The sequence below is a fragment of the Pseudophryne corroboree genome, chromosome 6 (assembly GCF_028390025.1).
Source record: "Pseudophryne corroboree isolate aPseCor3 chromosome 6, aPseCor3.hap2, whole genome shotgun sequence".
NCBI lineage: Eukaryota > Metazoa > Chordata > Amphibia > Anura > Myobatrachidae > Pseudophryne > Pseudophryne corroboree.
The window spans coordinates 112599650-112625688 of NC_086449.1; the positions used below are offsets into that span (position 1 = coordinate 112599650).

A 26039-nucleotide genomic window follows, 5' to 3' on the forward strand; every position below is an offset into this window, starting at 1 on the left:
GATTTTAGATTTAGAATCGGTCTCACCGAGCCGTCCGGCTTCGGTACCACAACAGTGTGGAATAATACCCCGTTCAGTGTTGCAGGAGGGGTATCTTGATTATCACCTGCTGGGAATACAGCTTGTGAATGGCTTCCAAAACTGTCTCCCTGTCAGAACGAGACATCGGTAAAGCAGACTTTAGGAAACGGCGAGGGGGAGACGTCTCGAATTCTAATTTGTACCCCTGAGATATCACCTGAAGGATCCAGGGGTCTACTTGCGAGTGAGCCCACTACGCGCTGAAATTCATTGAGACGGGCCCCCCACCGTGCCTGATTCTGCTTGTAAAGCCCCAGCGTATACTGAGGGCTTGGCAGAGGGTTTCTGTTCCTGGGAACTGGCTGATTTCTGCAGCCTTTTTCCTCTCCCTCTGTCACGGGGCAGAAATGAGGAACCTTTTGCCCGCTTGTCCACGAAAAGACTGCGCCTGATAATACGGCGTCTTCTCATGTTGAGAGGCGACCTGGGGTACAAACGTGGAATTCCCAGCTGTTGCCGTGGCCACCAGGTCTGAAAGACCGACCCCAAATAACTCCTTCCTTAATAAAGCAATACTTCCAAATGCCGTTTGGAATACGCATCACCTGACCACTGACGTGTCCATAACCCTCTACTGGTAGAAATGGACAACGCGCTTAGACTTGATGCCAGTCGGCAAATATTCCGCTGTGCATCACGCATATATAAAAATGCATCTTTTAAATGCTCTATAGGCAAAAATATACTGTCCCTATCTAGGGTATCAATATTTTCAGTCAGGGAATCCGACCACGCCAACCCAGCACTGCACATCCAGGCTGAGGCGATTGCTGGTCGCAGTATAACACCAGTATGTGTGTAAATACCTTTTAGGATACCCCCCTGCTTTCTATCAGCAGGATCCTTAAGGGCGGCCATCTCAGGCGAAGGTAGAGCCCTTACAAGCGTGTGAGCGCTTTATCCCCCCTAGGGGGTGTTTCCCAACGCACCCTAACCTCTGGCGGGAAAGGATATAATGCCAATAACATTTTAGAAATTATCCGTTGTTATCGGGGGAAACCCACGCATCATCACACACCTCATTTAATTTCTCAGATTCAGGAAAACTACAGGTAGTTTTTCCTCACCGAACATAATACCCCTTTTTTGGTGGTACTCGTATTATCAGAAATGTGTAAAACATTTTTCATTGCCTCAATCATGTAACGTGTGGCCCTACTGGAAGTCACATTCGTCTCTTCACCGTCGACACTGGAGTCAGTATCCATGTCGGCATCTATATCTGCCATCTGAGGTAACGGGCGCTTTAGAGCCCCTGACGGCCTATGAGACGTCTGGACAGGCACAAGCTGAGTAGCCGGCTGTCTCATGTCAACCACTGTCTTTTATACAGAGCTGACACTGTCACGTAATTCCTTCCAACAGTTCATCCACTCAGGTGTCGACCCCCTAGGGGGTGACATCACTATTACAGGCAATCTGCTCCGTCTCCACATCATTTTTCTCCTCATACATGTCGACACAAAAGTACCGACATACAGCACACACACAGGGAATGCTCTGATAGAGGACAGGACCCCACTAGCCCTTTGGGGAGACAGAGGGAGAGTTTGCCAGCACACACCAGAGCGCTATATATATATATATACACACAGGGATAACCTTATATAAGTGTTTTTCCCCTTATAGCTGCTGTATAGTTAATACTGCGCCTAATTAGTGCCCCCCTCTCTTTTTTTAACCCTTTCTGTAGTGTAGTGACTGCAGGGGAGAGCCAGGGAGCTTCCCTCCAACGGAGCTGAGGGAAAATGGCGCCAGTGTGCTGAGGAGATAGGCTCCGCCCCTTTTTCGCGGACTTTTCTCCTGCTTTTTTATGGATTCTGGCAGGGGTTAAATGCATCCATATAGCCCAGGAGCTATATGTGATGCATTTTTTTGCCATCCAAGGTGTTTTTATTGCGTCTCAGGGCGCCCCCCCCAGCGCCCTGCACCCTCAGTGACCGAAGTGTGCTGAGAGCAATGGCGCACAGCTGCAGTGCTGTGCGCTACCTTGTTGAAGACAGGACGTCTTCTGCCGCCGATTTTCCGGACCTCTTCTGCCTTCTGGCTCTGTAAGGGGGCCGGCGGCGCGGCTCTGGGACCCATCCAAGCTGGGCCTGTGATCGTCCCTCTGGAGCTAATGTCCAGTAGCCTAAGAAGCCCAATCCACTCTGCTCGCAGGTGAGTTCGCTTCTTCTCCCCTTAGTCCCTCAATGCAGTGAGCCTGTTGCCAGCAGGTCTCACTGAAAATAAAAAACCTAATCTAAAACTTTCACTAAGAAGCTCAGGAGAGCCCCTAGTGTGCACCCTTCTCGTTCGGGCACAGAGATCTAACTGAGGCTTGGAGGAGGGTCATAGGGGGAGGAGCTAGTGCACACCAGATAGTCCTAAAGCTTTCTTTAGATGTGCCCAGTCTCCTGCGGAGCCGCTATTCCCCATGGTCCTTACGGAGTCCCCAGCATCCACTTAGGACGTTCGAGAAATAAGATTTTGCATAGGGCTACTTATATTAGGTTTAGCGCTAAATTAACAGTGTTCTTTTTTGTGCTTAGATTAACTATAAAAGCAGGCAGTACATTCACATTCTGAATTCTTAGCTGCAGCCCACAGGAGGTGACGGGGGAGGGGGCAAAACTCAGTTCCTAATGCAAGTAGGCAAAGTAAAAAGCTTGTGGCAAGATCAGGGATATCAGGCATAAAAAAGTAAATGTTAAGCTTACCAGGCATCCCATTCGCGCCAGCTTTTGTGATAATGTGTGTACTATAATCACTGTTATGCCAATGTTTTGAGTATACGCTCTACTAAATAGTAGTGTGTATTCTTAAATCTCAACAGATGGGGTCACCATAACTGCTATTGCAGTCTGTAGATGTATCTAATTACAGTCCCTGGGCATTTCCCTAGATGGGAGGCCTTAGGTTTAGGCTGCAGGTATTGTGTGCTGTTATACAGTAAAATGGTGACGTCTTTCACCATTAACCTAGATGCACTCATTGCTGAGGTAACAAAGGCCAACCTATAACATCTGACCTATAGGAAGAGGCAAAGTCTGCAGACAAGGGCACAGAAAGCAATATATAACACTGTTTCCCTCACACTCTGGATATACTACTGTGGGTTGAAGACTATTTAGAAGTAACTGTGGGGCACATCAATGGCTAATAAGGACCTTCATACATAGACGCTGCAAGTCTGTAGCCTGATGCACACACATCTGTAACAGGGTGACATCTGAACAAGACTGCTGCCGTAGATTGATAACCAAGAATTAGCTAGAGAAGAATGTACGACGTTATGGTACCCTTTATGGTATATTTTTATGTGTTTAATGGTTTCTGTCAAAGCTCTATGTACCTTATAAGCAATATAGTGTCAATCAGAACCACAGGTGCGTTCACCGCCAACTGGCACTATAAGAACCAGGAGACCTAGGATTGTATCATGCGAGTTAAGGGTTTACACAGGGGCCTGCTAATAATGTCACAAGAGGACTGCAGTTTAGTGGATATTGTCAGACACTTTCCAGCATTACATATGGCTCAACCACTTTGATCAGATAAATGCCAGACACTGTTTTCCAGCCACAGTTGCCCATATTGAAGCTTACAGGGCTGTCTAATCAAATATAGGTTAAAATAAATAGGGTTAGGCACCCCCGGGGAGGGTTATGTTTAGGCTGCAGATGGGTTAGTTTTAGACACAACTGGGGAGGGAAAGTATACTTACCTACACCCCTGTCAGGATTCTCTCCATCAAGATGCCGCGGTTGGTTTTCTGACCACTGGCATCCTAACAGCCGCTAAAGTGTATCACATTCGTACAGGCTACTTGGTCACTTTATAGACCTGGTCAGTTCTCTTCCTAGTTTTAGAGACTGCACTCTGTTCAATCCAGACTTGATTCATTTGGTTACTTAGGGGCATATCCAATTACCCGCAGTGTTTACTGAGATGGGAAAGTACCGGGTTTAACTTACAGAGTTAATCAATTATTCTGCATTTTCCCAACACAGTAGACACGGGTAACATGCGCTAACCCATAGATTCTGTGTAAAGCGCTGGTATATATGGATTTCCCCACATGTTAAACTCAAGCAGATGCATTTACCACAGTTTTTTTCCTGCAGCTCGTGAGGGAAACTCCTTGTTACACACGGGGACACATGACCTAATTGAATAGGGCTGAGCTGACAATTATTGTGTGCACCACATCTCTAGAAAGGAGACAAGAGCCAATGGCATATATAGTAAAACTGACAGACACAAGTCGTTTCTTACCTGAAACACAAACATGTGACGTCCGGCAGGGACTGGGCCTACCAGTACAGAGTCTAGAACTTGGTCATAATCCTCACTTTCTGCTGAACCCACATATATTATTTTCCATTCCAGATCTGTAGGAACAGAGTTAGCCAGAGGTGGTTTAAACAAAACTGAACATGTGTGTTAATATCAAAGACATTTTCCGTTTATTACATTTTAGTTACTCTCTAGAAAAACAGGTACAAAGAAAAAAAAAAAAAAAAACACACAAAAGGGTAAGCAGAAGTGCAAAGCATAAATATGACATTACTACTAAAAGAAAAAAAACAAGTAGATTTCAATATTTTAAGTTGCAAGTTTCTAAAATAGTATCCATAGGAAAGAATTATGTATTCTTAGACACCAGAAGCCAATTTACTAGCAATTCCCTGAGCTAGCATTAGACTGTCATAATATAGTTAAAGATGCTTCACCAGCAGAGCATAGTTATACCTACTGTATTTACTGTAAATAAAAGGAGGAGATTTATGGTAGACTTACCAAGGTACACTGGATTCCACAGGGAATAACATCGGGGTGTAGAGTTGGATCTCGATCAGAGGCACCAACAGGCTAAAGCTTTGACTGTTCCCAGGATGCACTGCACCGCCTCCAGGTACTGGAGCTCAGTTTCGTTAACCAGTGCAATGCAGTAGCAGGTAAGAGAGACGGTAGATGTTATCCACATAGAACAACATTCTCACGACAGGAGAAGGGACTAGCGGCTAATGTCATATAAACCCAAAAAAGCTAAGTGTGTCAGGGTGGGCGCCCTGTGGAATCCAGTGTACCTTGCAGAAAGATTTAACAATGGTAAGTCTACCATAAATCTCCTTATCTGCAGCGGGATACACTGGTATTTCACAGAGAATAACATCAGGGATGTCCTAAAGCAGTTCCTCATGGGAGGGGATGCACTATAGCAGGCACAAGAACCCAGCGTCCAAAGGAAGCATCCTGGGAGGCGAAAGTATCAAAGGCATAGAACCTGATGAACGAGTTCACAGAGGACCACGTAGCCGCCTTGCACAATTGTTCAGCGGACGTACCACGGCGGGCCGCCCACGAAGGTCCAACAGACCAAGTAGAATGGGCCTTGATAGCAGCAGAAGCTAGGAGACCAGCCTGCGCATAGGCTTGTGCAATCGCCATTCTAATCTATCTGGCCAAGGTTTGCTTATTCGCAGGCCAGCCACGTCTGTGAAAACCAAAAAGGGAATCTGACCTCCTGATGGAGGCAGTCCTCTCCACATAAACACGGAGAGCCCGTACCACATACAAACATTTTTTTTTTGGAAGATGGACCAGAAGAGTTAAAGGCCGGAACCACAATCTCCTGGTTAAGGTGAAAAGATGATACCACCTTAGGCAAATAACAAGGGCGAGTTCGAAGAACAGCCAGGTCAAGGTGAAAAATCAGAAAGGGTGGACGACAGGACAAAGCACCTAAGTCAGACACCCTCCTAGCAAGGCAATAGCCAACCGAAATAAGACCTTAAGCGTAAGGCATTTAAGGTCCAGACTCAAGAGGTTCAAATGGAGACTCTTGCAGGGCATTCAACATTACAGATAGATCCCATGGAGCCAAAGGAGGGACATAGGGAGGCTGAATCCATAGGACACCCTGAGTGAAAGTGTGAACGTCAGGAAGAGATGCAATTTTTCTCTGAAACCATACCGACAAGGCAGATATATGAACCTTGAGGGAGCCCAGACAAAGGCCCAAGTCTAGGGCTTGCTGTAGAAAAGCCAACAGTCTGGAAGTTTTGAAAGTATATGCATCTTAATTCTTAGCAGCACACCAGGTGAAGTAAGAATTCCAGACCCTGTAATAAATCCGAGCCGAAGCTGGTTTACGGGATTTCAACATAGTGTTAATGACCGCCTCAGAGAATCCTTTTGCTCTCAGGAGTGATTTTTCAAGATCCACGCCGTCAAAGCCAGTCTGGCCAGGTCCGGGTAGACACAAGGGCCCTGAATGAGGAGGTCTGCGCGTTGAGGAAGTAGAAGAGGGAGCTCTATTGATAGACCCTGCAGGCCTGAGAACAAATGCCGTCTGGGCCACACTGGAGCAGCTAGAAGTAGTATTCCTCCTCCTTGCTTGAACTTCCGTATTACCCACGGCAGGAGTGACACTGGTGGGAACACGTATGGCAGACGAAAGTTCCATGGAATTTCCAGTGCATCCACTAACGCTGCTTGAGGATCCCTTGTCCTTGCTCCGAAGACCAGATTGTGATTGTGTTGCGACGCCATCAGGTCTACATCTGGTACGCCCCACTTGTCCACTAGGAGTTGAAAGACTTCGGGATGAAGACTCCACTCTCCGGCATGCACGTCCTGACGACTGAGGAAGTCAGCTTCCCAGTTGAGGACTCTCGGAATGAACACTGCCGATATGGCTGGCAGATGGCGTTCAGCCCATTGGAGGATTTTGACACTTCCATCATTGCCATGCGGCTTCGAGTGCCACCTTGATGATTTATTTATGCCACCGTGGTGGCGTTGTCTGACCGTACTTGAACAGGCCTGTTCTGCACCAGACAGGGCCAATGTCAACGCATTGAACATTGCCCGCAATTCCAGAATGTTTATCGGGAGGAGAGATTCCTCCCTGGTCCACCAACCCTGGAGAGAGTGTTGCTCCAACACCACGCCCCATCCTCGCAGATTGGTGTCCGTTGTCAGGAGGACCCAGTTGGAGATCCAGAAGGGACGGCCCCTGCTCAACTGTTGGTCCTGTAGCCACCAGCTCAGTGACATACGAACCTCCGGAGTCAAGGAGTTCATTTGAGACCTGATCCGATGAGGCAGGTCGTCCCATTTGGAAAGGATTAACCTCTGCAGAGGGCGGGAATGAAATTGAGCGTACTCTACCATGTCGAAAGCCGACACCATGAGGCCTAGTACTTGCATCGCCAAGTGTATCGACACTCTCTAGCGAGAGAGGAAGCATCTGATCTTTTCCTGAAGTTTCAGGACCGTCTCCAGAGACAGAAACAGTCTTTGGCTGTGTGTCCAGCAGCGCCCCCAGGTGCACCATGCTCCGAGCAGGGACCAGCAAGGACTTCTTCCAATTAATGAGCCACCCGTGGGCTTGTAGGAATTGGACAGACATCTCCAGTTGACTAAGAAGGACCTCTTGGGAGTTCGCCAGAATCAGCACGGCGGAGGAAAGCCGCCATGACCTTGGTGAAAATCCGAGGTGCCATGGCCAGTCCAAATGGCAAAGTATGGAAAGGACAATGAAGGTTGCCAATAGCAAACCGCAGATACTGCTGATGCGAAATGGCAATAGGTATGTGCAGGTAAGCATCCTGTATGTCCAGGGATGGCATATAGTCCTCGGGTACCATGGCCAGCACAATAGAGCGCAGAGTTTCCATACGGAATTTGGACACTCAAGAACTTGTTCAATGATCTGAGGTGGAGGATAGGTCATAAAGACCCATTCGGTTTCGGAACTAGAAACAGGGTCGAATAGTAGCCCCTGCCTCTCTGGGACAGAGGTACCGGCACTATCACTCCTATTTCCAGGCGAGATTGTACAACCAGGTGTAGAGCTTGTGCTTTCAACGGATACGAAGGAATAACCATTGAGCAGAACTGGCGAGGGGGATGTCTCTTGAAAGACTGCGTACCCATGAGAGACAACTTCCCGTACCCAGGCGTCTGAGTGGTCTTTAACCAGGCCTGGGTGAACTGCAGAAGTCGGCCTCCCACCCTGGGGTCCCCTAGGGGGAGGCCCGCCCCATCATGCAGCAGGCTTGTCTTGTTTGGAAGCAGGCCGACGGGACGCCCACGATTGTTTAGATTTGGGCTTTGTGGCTTTGAAAGTACGAGCCTGTCTCGGGTACGTCTGACCTTTTGCTTTAACTGGAGGTCGAAAGGAACGAAAAGTGGTACTCTTAGCCTTCTGAGCAGAAGGATTAGTACTTGGGAGAAATGCAGTCTTGGCCGTTGCCAAGTCAGTCACAATCTTATTCAGATCTTCCCCAAACAAGATATCTCCCTTGAAAGGGAGTACCTCCAAGGTCTTTGAAGAGTCCAGGTCCACCGACCAGGACCTCAACCACATAATTAGGCTAGCCAGGATAGACGTAGTAGAAGCCTTGGCCGCCATGACCCCTGCATCAGAGGCCGCCTCCAGAATATAGTGAGAGGCTGTGGTAATATATAAAAGATATTGTCTGGCAATGTCAGAGAAATTCTGAGGTAGCTCCTCCTCAATTGCCTGAACCCATGCTTCAATTCCTTTTGCCACCCAAGAGGCAGCCATAGTGGGTCTATGTACAGCACCGGTAAGAGTGTAAATAGACTTCAGGCAACCCTCCACACGCTTATCGGTCGGTTCCTTCACTGAGGTGACAGGCAGAGTAGATGACACCACAAGACGGGCGACATAAGAGTCCACCGGCGTTGGAGTTTCCCACTTGTTACTCAACTCCGCAGGGATAAGATAACGAGCTAGCATTTTTTTTTATTTTTTTTTAGACAGGGAGATTTCTTTCCTGGAGATGACCAGGATTCCTGACATATCAATTAAAAGGTCAGAATGTGGTAAAACTACTTTAGCAACCTTAAAATGTTGAAAATAAGCTTGATAGCCTCCACAAGGTCAGGAACATCAACCTGGGTTGCAGATTCCTCATCAGAAGCAACTGTATCAGTGTCTGACGGGTCAGTATATTCCCCATCCTCATCGGAAGAATTATCCGAAATATTAGTGGATTGTGAGGAAATGGCCCGCTTAGATGGCCCCTTGGCCCCAGAGGGACATGGGGTGAACTTTTGTCTAACCAAAGTCTGATTTAATTGCTGTAACTGGGTAGACAAAGTATCCGTCCATGGCGGATTAACTACAGGGACAATATGTGGCTGTAATGGCACAGGAGGCCCCACATGGGGCATGAGGCGCATTACAAGCATAGGCAGCATATTTTAAAAAGCTGCCACTTCCCCAACTGGTGAATCAGTGACGACAGCACGGCATGATGCAGGAGCGCCCGTGGATGTCCCACTCTGTGTAGCAGACATCATGTGGGATGTAGCCTTAGGATGTACAATGTACAAAAGTACAATGTAGCCAAACAAAAAAAACTGCAAATAATCCCGTGTTTTGTGACAGTAAATACAGAGCACAGAGGATATAAGTGGTGTGGCGTAACTGAAAACCACAGTGAGAAATACTAACAGTATTCCCTATGTAGCACGATATATTATATGAGACCCTGGCGCACCTAGTTCCCCAGGGTACAGAATATAGTGATAGCAAACGTGTGATACACAAGAATGGAATCCACACAGCAGCTATAGGCACACTCAGTCACAGGTACAATGTAGGAATTATCACATATAACAATAAAACAGCACTGGAACAGTAATTACATATAGGTATGTATGTATACAGATATAAATGCACAGTAAACACTGGATGTATATCACAGAATACTTGAACTAAATATTCAGATAGCAGTACACTTGTTCTTAACTAACACTGTCTAAAATAATATGTAGAATACTTAAGTGTCTGTAAATGCACAGCGCTGAGGATACAGGCGGATTTACAGAGGAGACAGTGTCCAGCAGTCCCGGAGATCAGCCCAGCTATGTAATGACGCCAAAATCTCTTCATGAAGTGAGGGAGAGAGAGATGCAGCTCCAGGGCCGGAACACCAGCAGTAGATGGCGCCCTGAGCTGGGGGAGGGGTTACAGTTTCAGCACCTTATCCCCTCTGCTGGACTTCACCACCGGGTACTGTGGAGTCTTTTGCAAATGGATTTTAATAAATCCGACCTGTGCTCCTTGCCCTGGTGGATATAGTGAGGTCCCTGTGCGACAGTGTCCACGCCAGCGACGTGGCCCATCTCCTGGGACCACGTCCAGATTGCAATTTGCCTTACACCCCCCCCCCCCTTTGAGTGCAGCCACGCGATCCTGGAGAATGACAGCGGTGGTGTGCCTGAAGAAAACCGGTGTGTCTCCGCTGCAAGTACCCAGGAACCAGGTCGCGGGAGTATGCAGCGCCACTGAGGGAGGTGATGGAGCCGCAGCACAGCATGTCATAAAGACACAGAAAGTGCTGCGGCCCTTGAAGTCTTCTAAAAAAAAAAAAACTCTTTCCAGGGCACCAACTTACAAACTGAGCTCCAGTGCATGGAGGCGGAGCTATAGAGGAGGCGGTGCAGTGCATCCTGGAAACAGTCAAAGCTTCAGCCTGTTGGTGCCTCGAACCAAGATCCAACTCTACATCCCAATGTTATTCTCTGTGGAATACTAGTGTACCCCGCTGCAGAAAGAAGTACTAAAACTAATGGTTAAGACATTATTGCGGCAGTGTAAGATAACAGGAATTGTAAAAGTAGATGTTATGCCCGCTTGGCATATAGTGGTGTTTTATAAATGAATTTTATAATTTATCATCAGGTGGGTTACTTTATGCAACGTTAAGTAATTTAACATGTGCCCCTAACAGAGCTCCCCTAGGCAGCCAGTACTCTTGGTAGTTACGAAGGCCACTCACAGATACCATACTTCATACCCCAGCAGTCAGCCAGCTTATGCCGGTTTGTCCAGAATACAAAAAAAATCACTGATATCACATAGGGTTTAAATAGGTTAGGGAACAGAGGACCAGGGGGCTAATGTGAACTATGTCCCCTTTGATGGTTGTAAGGACCAACTAGACTACTCAAAGCAGCTCACCACAAGGTACCTGCTGTTATCTGTGAGCAAGTAAGGGGAGGGCAGTAGAGGCCAAGCCCGCTGATGAGCAAACACAAATACAGGGCAGTTAACTAAAAACTGAACTGCTCAAGCCCAACATATAAATGGGCATCATACAAACTTTTTGGGTGTAGTGATTGGACAGGGATGACTAGTGGTCACAGCTCCGATTGAAGACTGATAGGCAAGGAGTCCTCGCTGATAAAGGAACTAGGACATTGTAAGAGACCCAAACATATACTGTTCTCCCAGGAAATGTTTTCAGCTAGGTGGTATCTAGAAGTAGCTGGGTGGGGGCCTTCGCAATAATGAAATGTTGAAATCCGTATACAAATTAAACTTAACCTGACCATATTTCCCTTCAAAACATTGTATTTTTTAAATTTCATATAGTTTAAAAAGTAAAAGATCTCCTTGTCAAAAATGTGGGGGACACAGTGGGCCGTCGCATGTGATCTGACCATGCCAGTTAAGTGGTCAAACAGCACCCAGATACAGCCCAATTGATTTGGGGATACTATTGTTATTATAATTTTTTTAACAGCTCTGACTTGCTGGCTACACAGAATGCCCCCCGCCCCTCCTCCTCCCCCCCCCCCCCCAGTAACAAACATGAGACAATAGATGCAGGAGGACCATCCTCTCCAATTTTCTTAGGCAACTGTTCCTGCCAGGCCGTGTGCCCTTCCTTTTATTCAGGGGAGGGATCTCTGCCCTCCCCTTTGGGTCAGACCACACGACTTTTGGACACACTCTTGTGCCAGGAGGCAGGGAATTTTTGCTGGGTTGACCGCCCGACAAATAAAGCCTGAGGAAAACACTATGATATACCCAGTATACACAATTACTCCTTAGTATCTGCTAGAAATGGTCTCAAAGTAAAACACAGACCACACCATAAAAAACACAACTCCTGAGGAAAATCTCATCTGATTAACTCAGCTTGCCAGTGCCCCATGTTACAGGCCAGGGTGAGCCACGGAAGACATTTGGTACTAGAACAGTATAGCACAGAAACATGCAATGTGGGTCACTCACCATCTGGCAGATCTTCTATACATTCAAAGGTAATCTCGAACTGGAAGGGGTTGCGGAATGGGCAGGGGTTGTCGAGGACCACCATGTTGAGTATTTGCACCTTCGCCATGATGCCTGTGAGGACGCTGCCACACTGAGCACAGACACTGCTGGAAGCACGCAGATGGGTACAGCACCTGTTTATAATCACAAATAATTACATAGGCTCGGGCAATAATACCAATGAAGAGATCACAAACTAGAATAAGAAGTGTTGTGTACACTTGCAGCATGGCACCTTGCCCTAGTATTATGGCATGAGTGGCCTCAGTGAGGCAAAGCAGGACACACCACTGTATAAGTCAGTGATTGGAGAACATGCTGCTACATAAACAACTGAATTTAATTATATATTGTGTAGGGTACCAGGGATGAGGATGCAGAGGGCAGGGCTGGAAGCACGGGTGGGGGGACCAGATGTGCAATGGCCCTCATTCCGAGTCGTTCGCTCGTTCTTTTTTTTCGCATCGCAGTGAAAATCAGCTTAGAGCGCATGCGCAATGTTCGCACTGCGACTGCGCTAAGTAATTCTGCTATGAAGAAAGGATTTTTACTCACGGCTTTTTGTTCGCACCGGCGAACGTAGTGTGATTGACAGGAAATGGGTGTTACTGGGCGGAAACACAGCGTTTTATGGGCGTGTGGCTGAAAACGCTACCGTTTCCGGAAAAAACGCAGGAGTGGCCGGAGAAACGGGGGAGTGTCTGGGCGAACGCTGGGAGTGTTTGTGACGTCAAACCAGGAACGACAAGCACTGAACTGATCGCACAGGCAGAGTAAGTCTGGAGCTACTCTAAAACTGCTAAGTTTTTTTTGTTCGCAATATTGCGTAAACTTCGTTCGCACTTTTAAGATGCTAAGATACTCTCCCAGTAGGCGTAGACTAAGCGTGTGTAACTCTGCTAAATTCGCCTTGCGACCGATCAACTCGGAATGAGGGCCAATGTGCGAGCACAGGGCTGGGGTTGCAGTGCGGAGCACAGGACAGGTGTACAGTGTTGGGAGCAGGGCTGGGGTTGCAGAGCACAAATAGGAAAAGTTATACTTTTGCTGCCTAAGCCCAGGAGCTAGCAATCACCATCATCACATGTTGGGGAATGTGAGGTCACCCCAATATAACACACAATTCTCATCTGACACACATACATACTGTTTAAATACACACTAACATACACAAACACACACACAGCCATAACACCCGGCGGCGGGCTCTAGCCGACACGTCCCCGCCTGGCACAATGGAGGGCAGGTGGGGGTGGCCGTTACCGGGTCGGTGGTGACGGTGTCTTTGTGGGCGGCGTGTGTGCCCGCTGCTCCCGGTGGCTCTTCCCTGGGGGTGGTGGTCCCGCGATCCTCCGTGATCCGGGTTAGCCACGCGCGCCTGTCCCTTTTCCCGCTCTCTCCGTTTGTCTCCCGCGCACCAGCGCCTCGCGCCCAAACCCCACCGCCAGGCATCAGCGCGCGCCCCCGGCCCCGCCCACAACGCCTCACGAACCCAGAACCTACGCCCACCGCCCAATCAAGTGTAAGAGGCGTGGCACGGCGGGGGAGGGGTTGGATGAGGCGACGCTGACGTAGGTCGGTCAGCGCTCAGTGGAACTAGAACGGGAAGCCTTCGGTGAGTGTAGGGACGTCACCGCCCGCCTGCCACAGGCACTGCCCATAACAAAGATGGCTGCCGGCGCAGGGTCGCGTACTTATGACGAGTCGATGTATTAGGGGAGAAGCTGGGGCTCACGTGTCTGGCTGACGGCGATTCCCGCGCAGACTCGCAGAGCGAAGTGTTTGCGGCTCTGCTGAGTCTGCTCATTAATGAGGAAGGCGGGGCGTGCCTCGTGCTGCCATCTCTGCTTCCATCCCTGCACGGCTGCCGTCATGTGGTTATAAGTGGGGTAAGGGACCTTTGACGCTACCAAGGGGCGGAGCCACGTCACCAGGGGGTGGAGCCATTGCCGAACAGGGTACTCTGCTTCGCAAGCCACCAGGTTACGAGGTAGTAGCTGGTGGCGTGGATACTAGTAGTAGAACTATCCCGCTGGCCTAGCTCCTCCCCCTCCTGATGTGGCTCCTCCCTCTGACGTCATAGGTCTCTGGCCATTTGGTTGTAGAATCTACTGTACCTGCAATTTATTTGGTGGCAAACGCAGGATTTTCGTGGTGGTGGTGGTGGTGGTGTGTGTTACCCCATTCACACTGCAAGTATATCCAGGGATATTGCAGGGTCGAGCCGGCTCAACCCAGGTCGAGGTGCAGTCTTAAATGCACCACTTTTCAATATCCCGGGTCGAGTAACCCGATATAAAAGCAGTGTTATACACGGGGTCCAACCCGAGTCAATGTGCACTCTAAAGTGTCCAACTCGGGTTATTCAACCCTGCATTCATGTAAATGTGCTGATTGGTTGATCTTTGTGTGCCTTGATGATATCAGCAGTCTGAGTCCTGCTACACAGGAAAGAACAGAGAGCATTAGAGCTATTAAGAATTAGGGGTGAGGCAGAGATTGCTAGGCAGTTTACTGCATACCTCCCAACTTATTAAAAGTACAAAGAGGGACCTTTGCACGTGCCCGAAAAGGGTGCGTGATCTATATGAAAGGGGCATGGCCTCGGACAGAGCTTTGATCGTGAGTCATGCTCCCTTGTACCATCACTGAGGGGGCATGCCCAGCGCTCTCTGAGCTGCTGGCATGCCCCCTCTGTCACCTGTGACTAGACGCATGCGCACAGCGTCTATGAGAGAAGCATCCCAATTGCCCCTCCACAAGACACTGCGGCCCGCACGTGGCAAACCGGGAATAAAGATGCAATTGTGTATAAAAACATAGCTCTGTCAGCCACGATTCCTGCAATGCTGTGAGCTGTCCCTTCCCTCTCCTTTTGTCCCCTTCTGGCACCTCATCTTTCTGAGCCAAAAAAAGTCCATTTAAAATGACATCCATGGTGTTTTAATTGCTGACTCGGGTTGAGTTAAAAGGAGCCAACGCTGCAATAACCCGGGTTGAAAGTGTAGTGTGAAAGGGTTGAAAGTGTAGTGTGAAAGGGTCGGACCCGGGTTTGCGGTGCGAAAGGGGTATATCATACCTCCCAACATGACCCTCCCCAGGAGGGGGATCACTACGGCTGGCCGGCGGTCGGGCTCCCGGCGACCAGCATCCCGGCGCCGGGAGCCCGACCGGCGGCTTACCGACAGCTTGGCGAGCGCAAATGAGCCCCTTGCGGGCTCGCTACGCTCGCCACGCTACGGGCACGGTGGCGCGCTATGCGCGCCACACTTTTATTCTCCCTCTATGGGGGTCGTGGACCCCCACGAGGGAAAATAAGTGTCGGTATGCCGGCTGTCGGGCTCCCGGCGCCGGTATACTGAGCGCCGGGAGCCCGACCGCCGGCAAACAGAAGACCACCCCCAGGAGGGACAGAATGCTGTGCTCCATACACTTGTGAGATTATCGGTACTAGCCTTCGATTTCGACCACATCTGTCAGAGAAATCGGGGGATTGTATGCACATTTAAGGTACCTTTCGATGCGATGCGCGGGCACGCCGTTCGAATCTCGCGTCTCAAGATATTATGTGCTGCACTTAATATTTATCGAATCGGGGCGTGATCTCATGCTATTTTTTACCACTTTCAATTTATCTCATCGAGATATGCGATATGTGCAGACAAGAGACAACTTCCTGGCCACTCCTCTTCCACTCACTGCACACATGACTGGAGAGGAAAGGTACTTCCCTTATTAGTAAATCTTCTGTCGTAGGGTGTATAAGTACTTTAGAGAAATGGAATCCACATGTGGGCATAAAAAGAGATAATACCGCATATAGTGTAGTAGGTTAAAATTATAACAAATTTAATTTAATCAAGCGATAAAATTTGCCAACAAGGCTGATTTAACATGTACAATTTCAAATGGTATCAGGTGGAGGTTTACCAAAAATCTGGTATAATGGAAGCCTTTTAACGGTGTCTTTAAGATGTTAATTGCTGATGTAAAACTTGCAAAACAGACATCTCAGTGCGTAAGAAATAGATGGAGGTTTACCAGATTATCATGAGGTATGTGCCTTTAAGATGTAAAGATGAGGAGATGCCGGCTCCGGAACCTGTCTCCAAAAAGTCCACACAACTCCGTCCGTCTAGGTAAATCTCCTTCCAGCGATTGTTCTCCTGTCATACAGTGCCGACGCGTTACGGGATCTCTCCCTTCCTCAAGGCTGGTCCAAGCGTTGTGCAGGGTCCGGTTTAGACAGGGAAAGCTATATCCCATGGAGAGTATATACACCTTCTGAGGAAACTGTCACACTCACAGGACGGAGAAACCCATTAAGGAACTTTGGCCCTCATTCCGAGTCGTTCGCTCGGTATATTTCATCGCATCGCAGTAAAATTCCGCTTAGTACGCATGCGCAATATTCGCACTGCGACTGCGCCAAGTAATTTAACAATGAAGATAGTATTTTTACTCACGGCTTTTTCTTCGCTCCGGCGATCGTAATGTGATTGACAGGAAATGGGTGTTACTGGGCGGAAACACGGCGTTTCAGGGGCGTGTGGCTGAAAACGCTACCGTTTCCGGGAAAAACGCAGGAGTGGCCGGAGAAACGGTGGGAGTGCCTGGGCGAACGCTGGGTGTGTTTGTGACGTCAACCAGGAACGACAAGCACTGAAATGATCGCACAGGCAGAGTAAGTCTGGAGCTACTCTGAAACTGCTAAGTAGTTAGTAATCGCATTATTGCGAATACATCGGTCGCAATTTTAAGAAGCTAAGATACACTCCCAGTAGGCGGCGGCTTAGCGTGTGTAACTCTGCTAAAATCGCCTTGCGAGCGATCAACTCGGAATGAGGGCCTTTGATCCTGTTCCCTGTACCATATTCCAACCTTGTTCCTGTAACCGCTATCTCCCATCGGTCAACGCTCTCCCTCTATATCACAGACCTTGTATCCTGTTGCTATTTGACTGGTCTTACACTGCTGCTCTCCATGGGATATAGCTTTCCCTGTCTAAACCGGACCCTGCACAACGCTTAGAAGTACTTATACACCCTACGACAGAAGATTTACTAATAAGGGAAGTACCATTTGCATATCTGTTAGCTGATAAGCGCACCATATCTGGTCTAATTTTCTATATACACGTATTTAATCTATGGTATTGGGGATACCTTCAGACCAGACTGTTTGCAGCATATCTATTTAGGCGCCGGGGCACTTTTCTGTCATTTATAATGACTGGAGAGGAGGCTGGAAGCACGCTACAGAGCTCCGCACTTATAAACCGCACAAGGGGGGTGATGCCGAGTTGTTCGCTCGCTAGCTGCTTTTAGCAGCATTGCACACGCTAAGCCGCCGCCCTCTGGGAGTGTATCTTAGCTTAGCAGAATTGCGAACGAAAGATTAGCAGAATTACGAATAGAAATTTCTTAGCAGTTTCTGAGTAGCTCCAGACTTACTCAGCCATTGCGACCAGCTTAGTCCTTTTCGTTCCTGGTTTGACGTCACAAACACACCCTGCGTTTGCCCAACCACTCCCCCGTTTCTCCAGCCACTCCTGCTTTTTGCAACTCGAACGCCTGCGTTTTTCCGCACACTCCCATAAAACGGACATTTTCCGCCCAGAAACACCCACTTCCTGTCAATCACACTACGATCAGCACAGCGCTGAAGAAGCTTCGTTATGCCGTGAGTAAAATACCTAACTTATGTGTAAAATAACTAAGCGCATGCGCTCTGCGAACCTTGCGCATGCGCAGTAAGCGACTAATCGCAGTATAGCAAAAATCGGCAACGAGCGAACAACTCGGAATGACCCCAAGGTTATAGGCATTTCTCTTACGTCCTAGAGGATGCTGGGGACTCCGTAAGGACCATGGGGATAGACGGGCTCCGCAAGAGACATGGGCACTTTAAGAAAGACTTTAGATCTGGTGTGCACTGGCTCCTCCCTCTATGCCCCTCCTCCAGACCCCAGTTTGATACTGTGCCCAGTGGAGACTGGGTGCTTTTCAGAGAGCTCTCCTGAGCTTTCTGACAGAAAGTATATTTGTTAGGTTTTTTATTTTCAGGGAGCCTGCTGGCAACAGACTCCCTGCATCGAGGGACTGAGGGGAGAGAAGCAGACCTACTTCTGTGAGTTTCAAGGCTCTGCTTCTTAGGCTACTGGACACCATTAGCTCTAGAGGGAGTCAGAACACAGGTCATCGCCCTGGAGTTCGTCCCGGAGCCGCGCCACCGTCCTCCTCACAGAGCCGGAAGATAGAAGCCGGGTGAATATGAGAAGAAAAGAAGACTTCAGAGGCGGCAGAAGACTTCATGATCTTCACTGAGGTAACGCACAGCAGTGCAGCTGTGCGCCATTGCTCTCACACACGGCAGTCACTGTAAGTGTGCAGGGCGCAGGGGGGGCACCCTGGGCAGCAATATAAACCTCATTTCTGGCAAAAGAGATATATATATACAGCTAGGCACTGTGTGTGTATGTGTATATATATATATATATATATATATATATATATATGAGAGAGAGCCCCCGCCAGTTTTTATTATATTTAAGCGGGACAGAAGCCCGCCGCCGAGGGGGCGGGGCTTCTCCTTCAGCACTCACCAGCGCCATTTTTTCCACAGCACAGCTGAGAGGAAGCCCCCCGGACTCTCCCCTGCTTATCCACGGTGAAAGGGGGTTTCAGAGAAGAGGGGGGGGGGGGCACATAATTGGCAGCAAATAATAGTATTTCAGCGCTACTGGGTAAACACATTGTGTGTTTTTCCTGGGGTATTAGCGCTGGGTGTGTGCTGGCATACTCTCTCTCTCTCTCCAAAGGGCCTTGTGGGGGAACTGTCTTCAGATAAGAGGATTCCCTGAGTGTGAGGTGTGTCGGTACGTGTGTGTCGACATGTCTGAGGTAAAAGGCTCTTCTAAGGAGGAGATGGAGCAAATGTGTGTGTGTGTGGTGTCTCCGTCGACAACGCCGACACCTGACTGGATATGTGGTATTAAGTGCTGAGGTAAATTTATTGCACAAAGGATTAGAGAACGGACAGGGATTCTACCCATGTCTGTCCCTATGTCGCAGGGGCCTTTAGAGTCTCAAAACGCCCACTATCCAAAATAATAGACACTGATACCGACACGGAGTCTGACTCCAGTGTCGACTACGATGATGCAAAGTTACAGCCAAAACTGGCAGAAAAGTATTCAATATATGATTATTGTAATAAAAGATGTTTTGCATATCACTGATGACCTGACACGAGGGTACACATGTTTAAGGGGAAGAAAGCTGAGGTAACATTTCCCCCCTCTCATGAACCAAATGAATTGTGTGAAAAAGAGCGGGAATCTCCAGACAAGAAACTGCAGTTTCCCAAAAGAATTCTCATGGCGTATCCTTTCCCTGCTAGGGCCAGGATACGATGGGAATCTTCCCCTAGGGTGGACAAGGCGTTGACACGTTTACCCAAAAGGTAGCGCTGACATACCAAGATACAGCTACCCTCAGGGATCCTGCAGATAGCATGCAGAAAAGTACTTTGAAGTCCATTTACACACATTCTGGTACACTACTCAGACTCGCGATTGTGTCGGCAGTGTCACGATCCGGGTATCTGGACGCCATTTCTTACCCATCAGATGCCTCCTAAGGCTGGCTCAGCGCTCCAGGACCGGATTCCATCTGTTATCCTGATGTGTACATTCCTGTATCCTCTCCTGTCACTCTGGGACGCTGTCACAGTAAACGCCATATTACACCTGGCATGGCGTCTCCCGCGGCCTCCGCCGCCGTCCCTGAACTTTTGCATGCAGAGTGTCTGAGTGGCGATTACGTCAGCCGCGGCCTCCGCTGTGTCCGCGTGGTTGGATGTGCATCTGTCAGCCTGGCGCCTCCTGTCTCCGGGGGCCGGCGCCGCCATTACTGTTTTCATTACCACATGGATTACAAACCAAACTTCCCTCCAAGTGTCTGCATGGGCGCAGCCATCTTGGATTCTGTCAGCTGATCATTTCCACCAATCTGTTCTCAGTATTGATAATCTGCATAATTGCCTAGCCAATCCCTTCCTTGCTGCAGGTATAAATACACTGTGCCTGAGCAAGGAAGGCGTCAGTGCTTTGGTTGTCAAACCTAGTTCCTGTTTGTCTCTCTCCTGTGATTGTCTTCCAGGTTCCAGCTCCTGTCTCAAGACTTCCACCATAGAGACCCGCACCAGCATTCCACCTGCGGTGTAGCCTGACTCTCCAATCCATTGTGGATTCATCTGTTTCCAGCTACAACATTACCTGCTTCCAGCTCAGCTTCCAGCAGAGTACAGCTTCCCTTAAAGGGCCGGTGTCCTTTCTACACTTTACCACTCTCCACCGGTATTATTATTTCTCCGCTCTCAAGTTCTACATTTCAGTTCATATTTCATCGCTCCCAAGTTCATTTATTATTTAACTGGTTCCAGCCAGTATCTACTCCGTGCTAACAACAGTCTGGTTCCAGCCAGTATCCACAGCAGCTGTTTTATCTTCAGCAACCCAGCTTTTCCTGGAACACCAGCTGGCACAATCCTGGGTTATCTCCATTGCTACAGTCGGGCCTGGTAAGGACTTTCCATCTAGAAGATCATAAGAACTATCTCACACTACCAGTGCCCTGTGGCTCCTGCCATCCTGTAGTACCCAGGAACTGTATTTATTCTTTGCTGACTTTTACGTTTTCTTTTACTGCTGCTGTGTTGCGGAGTTGTCATAATAAACATCATTGACTTTTATCCAAGTTGTCGTGGTCACGCCTTCGGGCAGTTATTATTCATGTTACCTACATGTCCAGGGGTCTGATACAACCTCCCAGGTTCCGGTACATCTCAGCCCCTACAACTGAGGCTGCCTCCCGTCAGCTCAGGCCCTCAGTTGTGACAGTAAGCACTGACAAAATGAATCCAGCCGGAGACCAGGATCAAGCGGCCAGGCCGATGCAAGAACTGGCAGCCCGACTTGAACATCAGGAGGCTGCACAGGGCCACATCATCCGCTGTCTCCAGGATCTCTCTACTCGGCTGGATGGGATTCAGACAACTCTCCGTGGATCAGGCGCATCTGGGGCGTCAACCACAGTGACTCCAACTATAACCCCACCCACCTTACCCGTTTCTGCTCCACGTCTTCATCTTCCAACGCCAGCAAAATTTGACGGATCTCCAAGATTCTGCAGGGGATTTCTCAACCAGTGTGAGATTCAGTTTGAGCTACAACCTGGCAATTTTCCCAGTGACCGTACAAAAATTGCCTACATTATTTCTCTTCTCAGTGGCTCAGCCCTTGATTGGGCATCACCGTTATGGGAGAGGTCCGACACCCTGCTATCTTCCTACATTGCCTTCGTGTCAACATTCAGGCGCATCTTCGACGAGCCAGGCCGGGTAACCTCGGCTTCATCCGAGATTCTCCGTTTACGCCAGGGGTCACATACTGTAGGACAATATCTTATACAGTTCCAGATCCTGGCATCTGAACTGGCATGGAACGACGAGGCCCTGTATGCTGCATTCTGGCATGGTTTATCCGAGCGTATTAAAGATGAGTTAGCTACCAGAGACTTACCCTCCAAGTTAGATGAGCTAATCTCACTTTGTACAAAAGTTGACTTACGTTTCAGAGAGAGAGCAACTGAGCGTGGAAGATCATCTGCTCCAAAATCTTCTGCTCCTCCTCCTCGCCAACTGTCACCAACTAAAGATGAACCCATGCAAATTGGCCGTTCCCGTTTAACTCCTGCTGAGCGCCGAAGACGTCTCTCCGAGTCTCTCTGTCTTTATTGTGCAGCTCCGTCTCACACCATTAATGCCTGTCCCAAACGTCCGGGACTCCAAGTCCTAGCTCGTCAAGGAGAGGGCCGGCTAGGAGTAATGATCTCCTCTCCATCTCCTCAAGATTGTAATCTCCCAGTCTCGCTTCAAGTTGCTCAACGTTATCAGAACGTCATTGCCCTCCTGGATTCCGGAGCAGCTGGGAACTTTATTACCGAAGCCTATGTTAAACGGTGGTCCCTACCCACCGAGAGACTTCCTTCGTCCATTTCTTTAACTGCCGTGGATGGCAGCAAAATTTTTGATGCAGTTATTTCTTTAAGGACTCTACCAGTTCGTCTGAGAGTGGGAGTTCTTCATTCCGAACTTATTTCTTTTTTAGTGATTCCAAGAGCCACACATCCTGTGGTCCTGGGCCTTCCATGGCTCCGTCTTCACAATCCTACAATTGATTGGACGACTACGCAAATCCTGGCATGGGGTTCCTCCTGTGCTGAGACATGTTTGTTTAAAGTATTGCCTGTCTGTTCTTCCTCCCCCAGGTCGTCTGATGTTCCACCTCCTCCATATCAAGATTTCACGGATGTGTTCAGTAAAGCTTCTGCTGATATCCTTCCTCCTCATAGAGAATGGGATTGTCCGATTGATCTCGTTCCAGGGAAGGTTCCACCTCGAGGCCGAACTTATCCGTTGTCTCTGCCTGAGACGCATTCTATGGAGGAATATATTAAAGAGAACCTAGCAAAGGGGTTCATTCGACCTTCTTCTTCTCCAGCCGGCGCAGGCTTCTTTTTTGTAAAAAAGAAAGATGGTGGCCTGCGGCCGTGCATCGACTACAGAGGTTTGAACGACATTACCATCAAGAACCGTTATCCTTTACCCCTGATTACTGAGCTCTTTGACAGAGTTAGCGGAGCTACCATCTTTACAAAGCTGGACTTGCGAGGTGCATACAATCTCATCCGGATCCGTGAGGGTGACGAGTGGAAGACCGCCTTTAACACCCGTGACGGACATTATGAGTACCTCGTCATGCCCTTCGGATTGAGCAATGCTCCAGCTGTCTTCCAGCATTTTGTCAATGAGATCTTCAGAGACATTCTATACCGTCATGTCGTGGTCTATCTAGACGATATCCTCATTTTTGCCAACGATTTAGAGGAACATCGTTTTTGGGTTAAAGAGGTTCTGTCCCGTCTCCGTGTCAATCATCTCTATTGCAAATTAGAAAAATGCGTCTTTGAAGTCAAGTCCATTCCGTTTCTAGGGTACATTGTGTCCGGTTCCGGACTAGAGATGGATCCTGAGAAACTACAAGCAATCCAAAATTGGCCGGTACCCTTAACCCTCAAAGGGGTCCAGAGGTTCTTAGGGTTCGCCAACTATTACCGAAAGTTTATACGAGACTTTTCCACCATTGTGGCGCCTATTACTGCTTTCACTAAGAAGGGTGCTAACCCGTCCAAGTGGTCTGAAGAAGCCATGCAAGCATTTCATCTTTTAAAACAAAGGTTCATCTCTGCGCCTGTTCTGAAACAGCCTGACATCGACTCTCCTTTCATCTTAGAGGTGGATGCCTCCTCCGTTGGAGTAGGAGCGGTGTTATCTCAGAGGGCTAAAGATGGCCATTTACACCCTTGCAGTTTCTTCTCCCGGAAGTTCTCCCCAGCTGAGCGCAACTATGCCATTGGCGACCAGGAGTTGCTAGCCATCAAGCTCGCTCTAGAAGAGTGGAGGTATCTGTTGGAGGGAGCTTCTCATTCAATCACCATACTTACAGACCACAAGAACCTTTTATACCTGAAGGGCGCACAATGTCTCAACCCTCGTCAGGCCAGATGGGCACTTTTCTTTTCCAGGTTCGACTTTAAACTCCAGTTCTGTCCGGGCTCTCAGAATCGCAAGGCCGATGCCCTTTCCCGCTCATGGGAGCAAGAAAATGAGTCAGAGTCTTCAGACAAGCATCCTATTATAAATCCGTTGGCATTCTCCACGGTAGGGATGGACTCTACGCCCCCATCAGGGAAAAGTTTTGTGAAGCCGATGCTAAGGAAGAAGCTCATGCATTGGGCCCATGCTTCCCGTTTTGCCGGACATACAGGTATCCAAAAAACCCTGGAGTTTATCTCTAGGTCCTATTGGTGGCCAACTCTGAAAAAGGACGTCTTGGAGTTTATTGCATCTTGCCCAAAGTGTGCCCAACATAAAGTATCCCGCCAGTCGCCTGCGGGGCAACTGGTTCCACTATCCGTTCCCCGTCGACCATGGACCCACTTGTCGATGGATTTCATTACAGACTTACCCATGTGCAACAAGTTCAATACCATCTGGGTGGTAGTTGACCGGTTCACCAAGATGGCACACTTCATTCCTCTCACCGGTCTTCCGTCAGCTTCCAAGTTGGCTCAAGTATTCATACAAGAGATCTTCCGACTCCACGGTCTTCCTGAAGAAATTATCTCAGATCGAGGAGTTCAATTCACAGCCAAATTCTGGCGAAGTTTATGTCAAGTCCTCCAAGTCAAGCTAAAGTTTTCCACGGCTTACCATCCTCAGACCAATGGTCAAACCGAGAGGGTGAATCAGGACTTGGAGGCCTTCCTCCGCATCTATGTGTCCTCCTCTCAAGATGACTGGGTTCAATTACTTCCCTGGGCCGAGTTCTGTCATAACAACCAGTATCATTCTTCATCTGCTTCAACACCATTCTTCACTAACTTTGTATTCCACCCTAAAGTCCCTGAGTTCCAACCGCTTCCAGCAACTTCTGTCCCCGCAGTGGATATCACCTTGCATCAGTTTGCCAATATCTGGAAGAGCGTACGATCAGCTCTGCTCAAGGCATCGTTCAGGTACAAGAAGTTTGCGGATAAGAAGCGTCGAGCAGTTCCTGCTCTCAAGGTGGGTGATCGGGTATGGTTATCCACGAAGAATTTGAGGTTAAGAGTTCCCAGTATGAAGTTTGCACCTCGCTATATCGGTCCTTTCAAGATTGAACAAGTCATCAATCCTGTTGCTTACAGACTCCAGTTGCCTCCCTTCTTAAAAATACCCAGGACATTCCATGTTTCCCTGTTGAAACCGCTGATCTTGAATCGGTTTCATTCCTCACTTCCTCCAACTCCGAAAGTCCAAACTCAACGAGGCGTTGAGTATGAAGTGGCCAAGATCCTGGACTCACGTCACCGTTACGGTCAACTACAATATCTTATTGACTGGAAAGGTTATGGTCCTGAGGAACGTTCATGGACCAATGCTTCTGATGTCCATGCTCCTGCCTTGGTCCGGAGATTCCATTCCAAGTTTCCTCAAAAGCCAAAGAAGTGTCCTGGGGCCACTCCTAAAGGGGGGGGTGCTGTCACGATCCGGGTATCTGGACGCCATTTCTTACCCATCAGATGCCTCCTAAGGCTGGCTCAGCGCTCCAGGACCGGATTCCATCTGTTATCCTGATGTGTACATTCCTGTATCCTCTCCTGTCACTCTGGGACGCTGTCACAGTAAACGCCATATTACACCTGGCATGGCGTCTCCCGCGGCCTCCGCCGCCGTCCCTGAACTTCTGCATGCAGAGTGTCTGAGTGGCGATTACGTCAGCCGCGGCCTCCGCTGTGTCCGCGTGGTTGGATGTGCATCTGTCAGCCTGGCGCCTCCTGTCTCCGGGGGCCGGCGCCGCCATTACTGTTTTCATTACCACATGGATTACAAACCAAACTTCCCTCCAAGTGTCTGCATGGGCGCAGCCATCTTGGATTCTGTCAGCTGATCATTTCCACCAATCTGTTCTCAGTATTGATAATCTGCATAATTGCCTAGCCAATCCCTTCCTTGCTGCAGGTATAAATACACTGTGCCTGAGCAAGGAAGGCGTCAGTGCTTTGGTTGTCAAACCTAGTTCCTGTTTGTCTCTCTCCTGTGATTGTCTTCCAGGTTCCAGCTCCTGTCTCAAGACTTCCACCATAGAGACCCGCACCAGCATTCCACCTGCGGTGTAGCCTGACTCTCCAATCCATTGTGGATTCATCTGTTTCCAGCTACAACATTACCTGCTTCCAGCTCAGCTTCCAGCAGAGTACAGCTT

General features: G+C 48.8%; 1 protein-coding gene across 2 annotated transcripts in view; it reads right to left on the reverse strand.

Moving 5' to 3' along the window:
• LOC134936592 (histone chaperone asf1b) overlaps positions 1–26039 on the reverse strand; it is a 45077-nt gene that overhangs the window by 7343 nt on the left and 11695 nt on the right. Inside the window, exons 1-3 of one of the 2 annotated variants that reach the window (XM_063931697.1) lie at positions 13433–13785; positions 12128–12303; positions 4339–4454 (exon numbers count right to left, since the gene is read on the reverse strand). In XM_063931697.1, coding sequence (XP_063787767.1) covers positions 4339–4454; positions 12128–12236 — 225 coding nt within the window. In that variant the 5' untranslated portion in view covers positions 12237–12303; positions 13433–13785. Of the gene's footprint in view, positions 1–4338; positions 4455–12127; positions 12304–13432; positions 13786–26039 lie in introns of those variants that run through there. The other variant, XM_063931698.1, reaches the window with a different exon arrangement.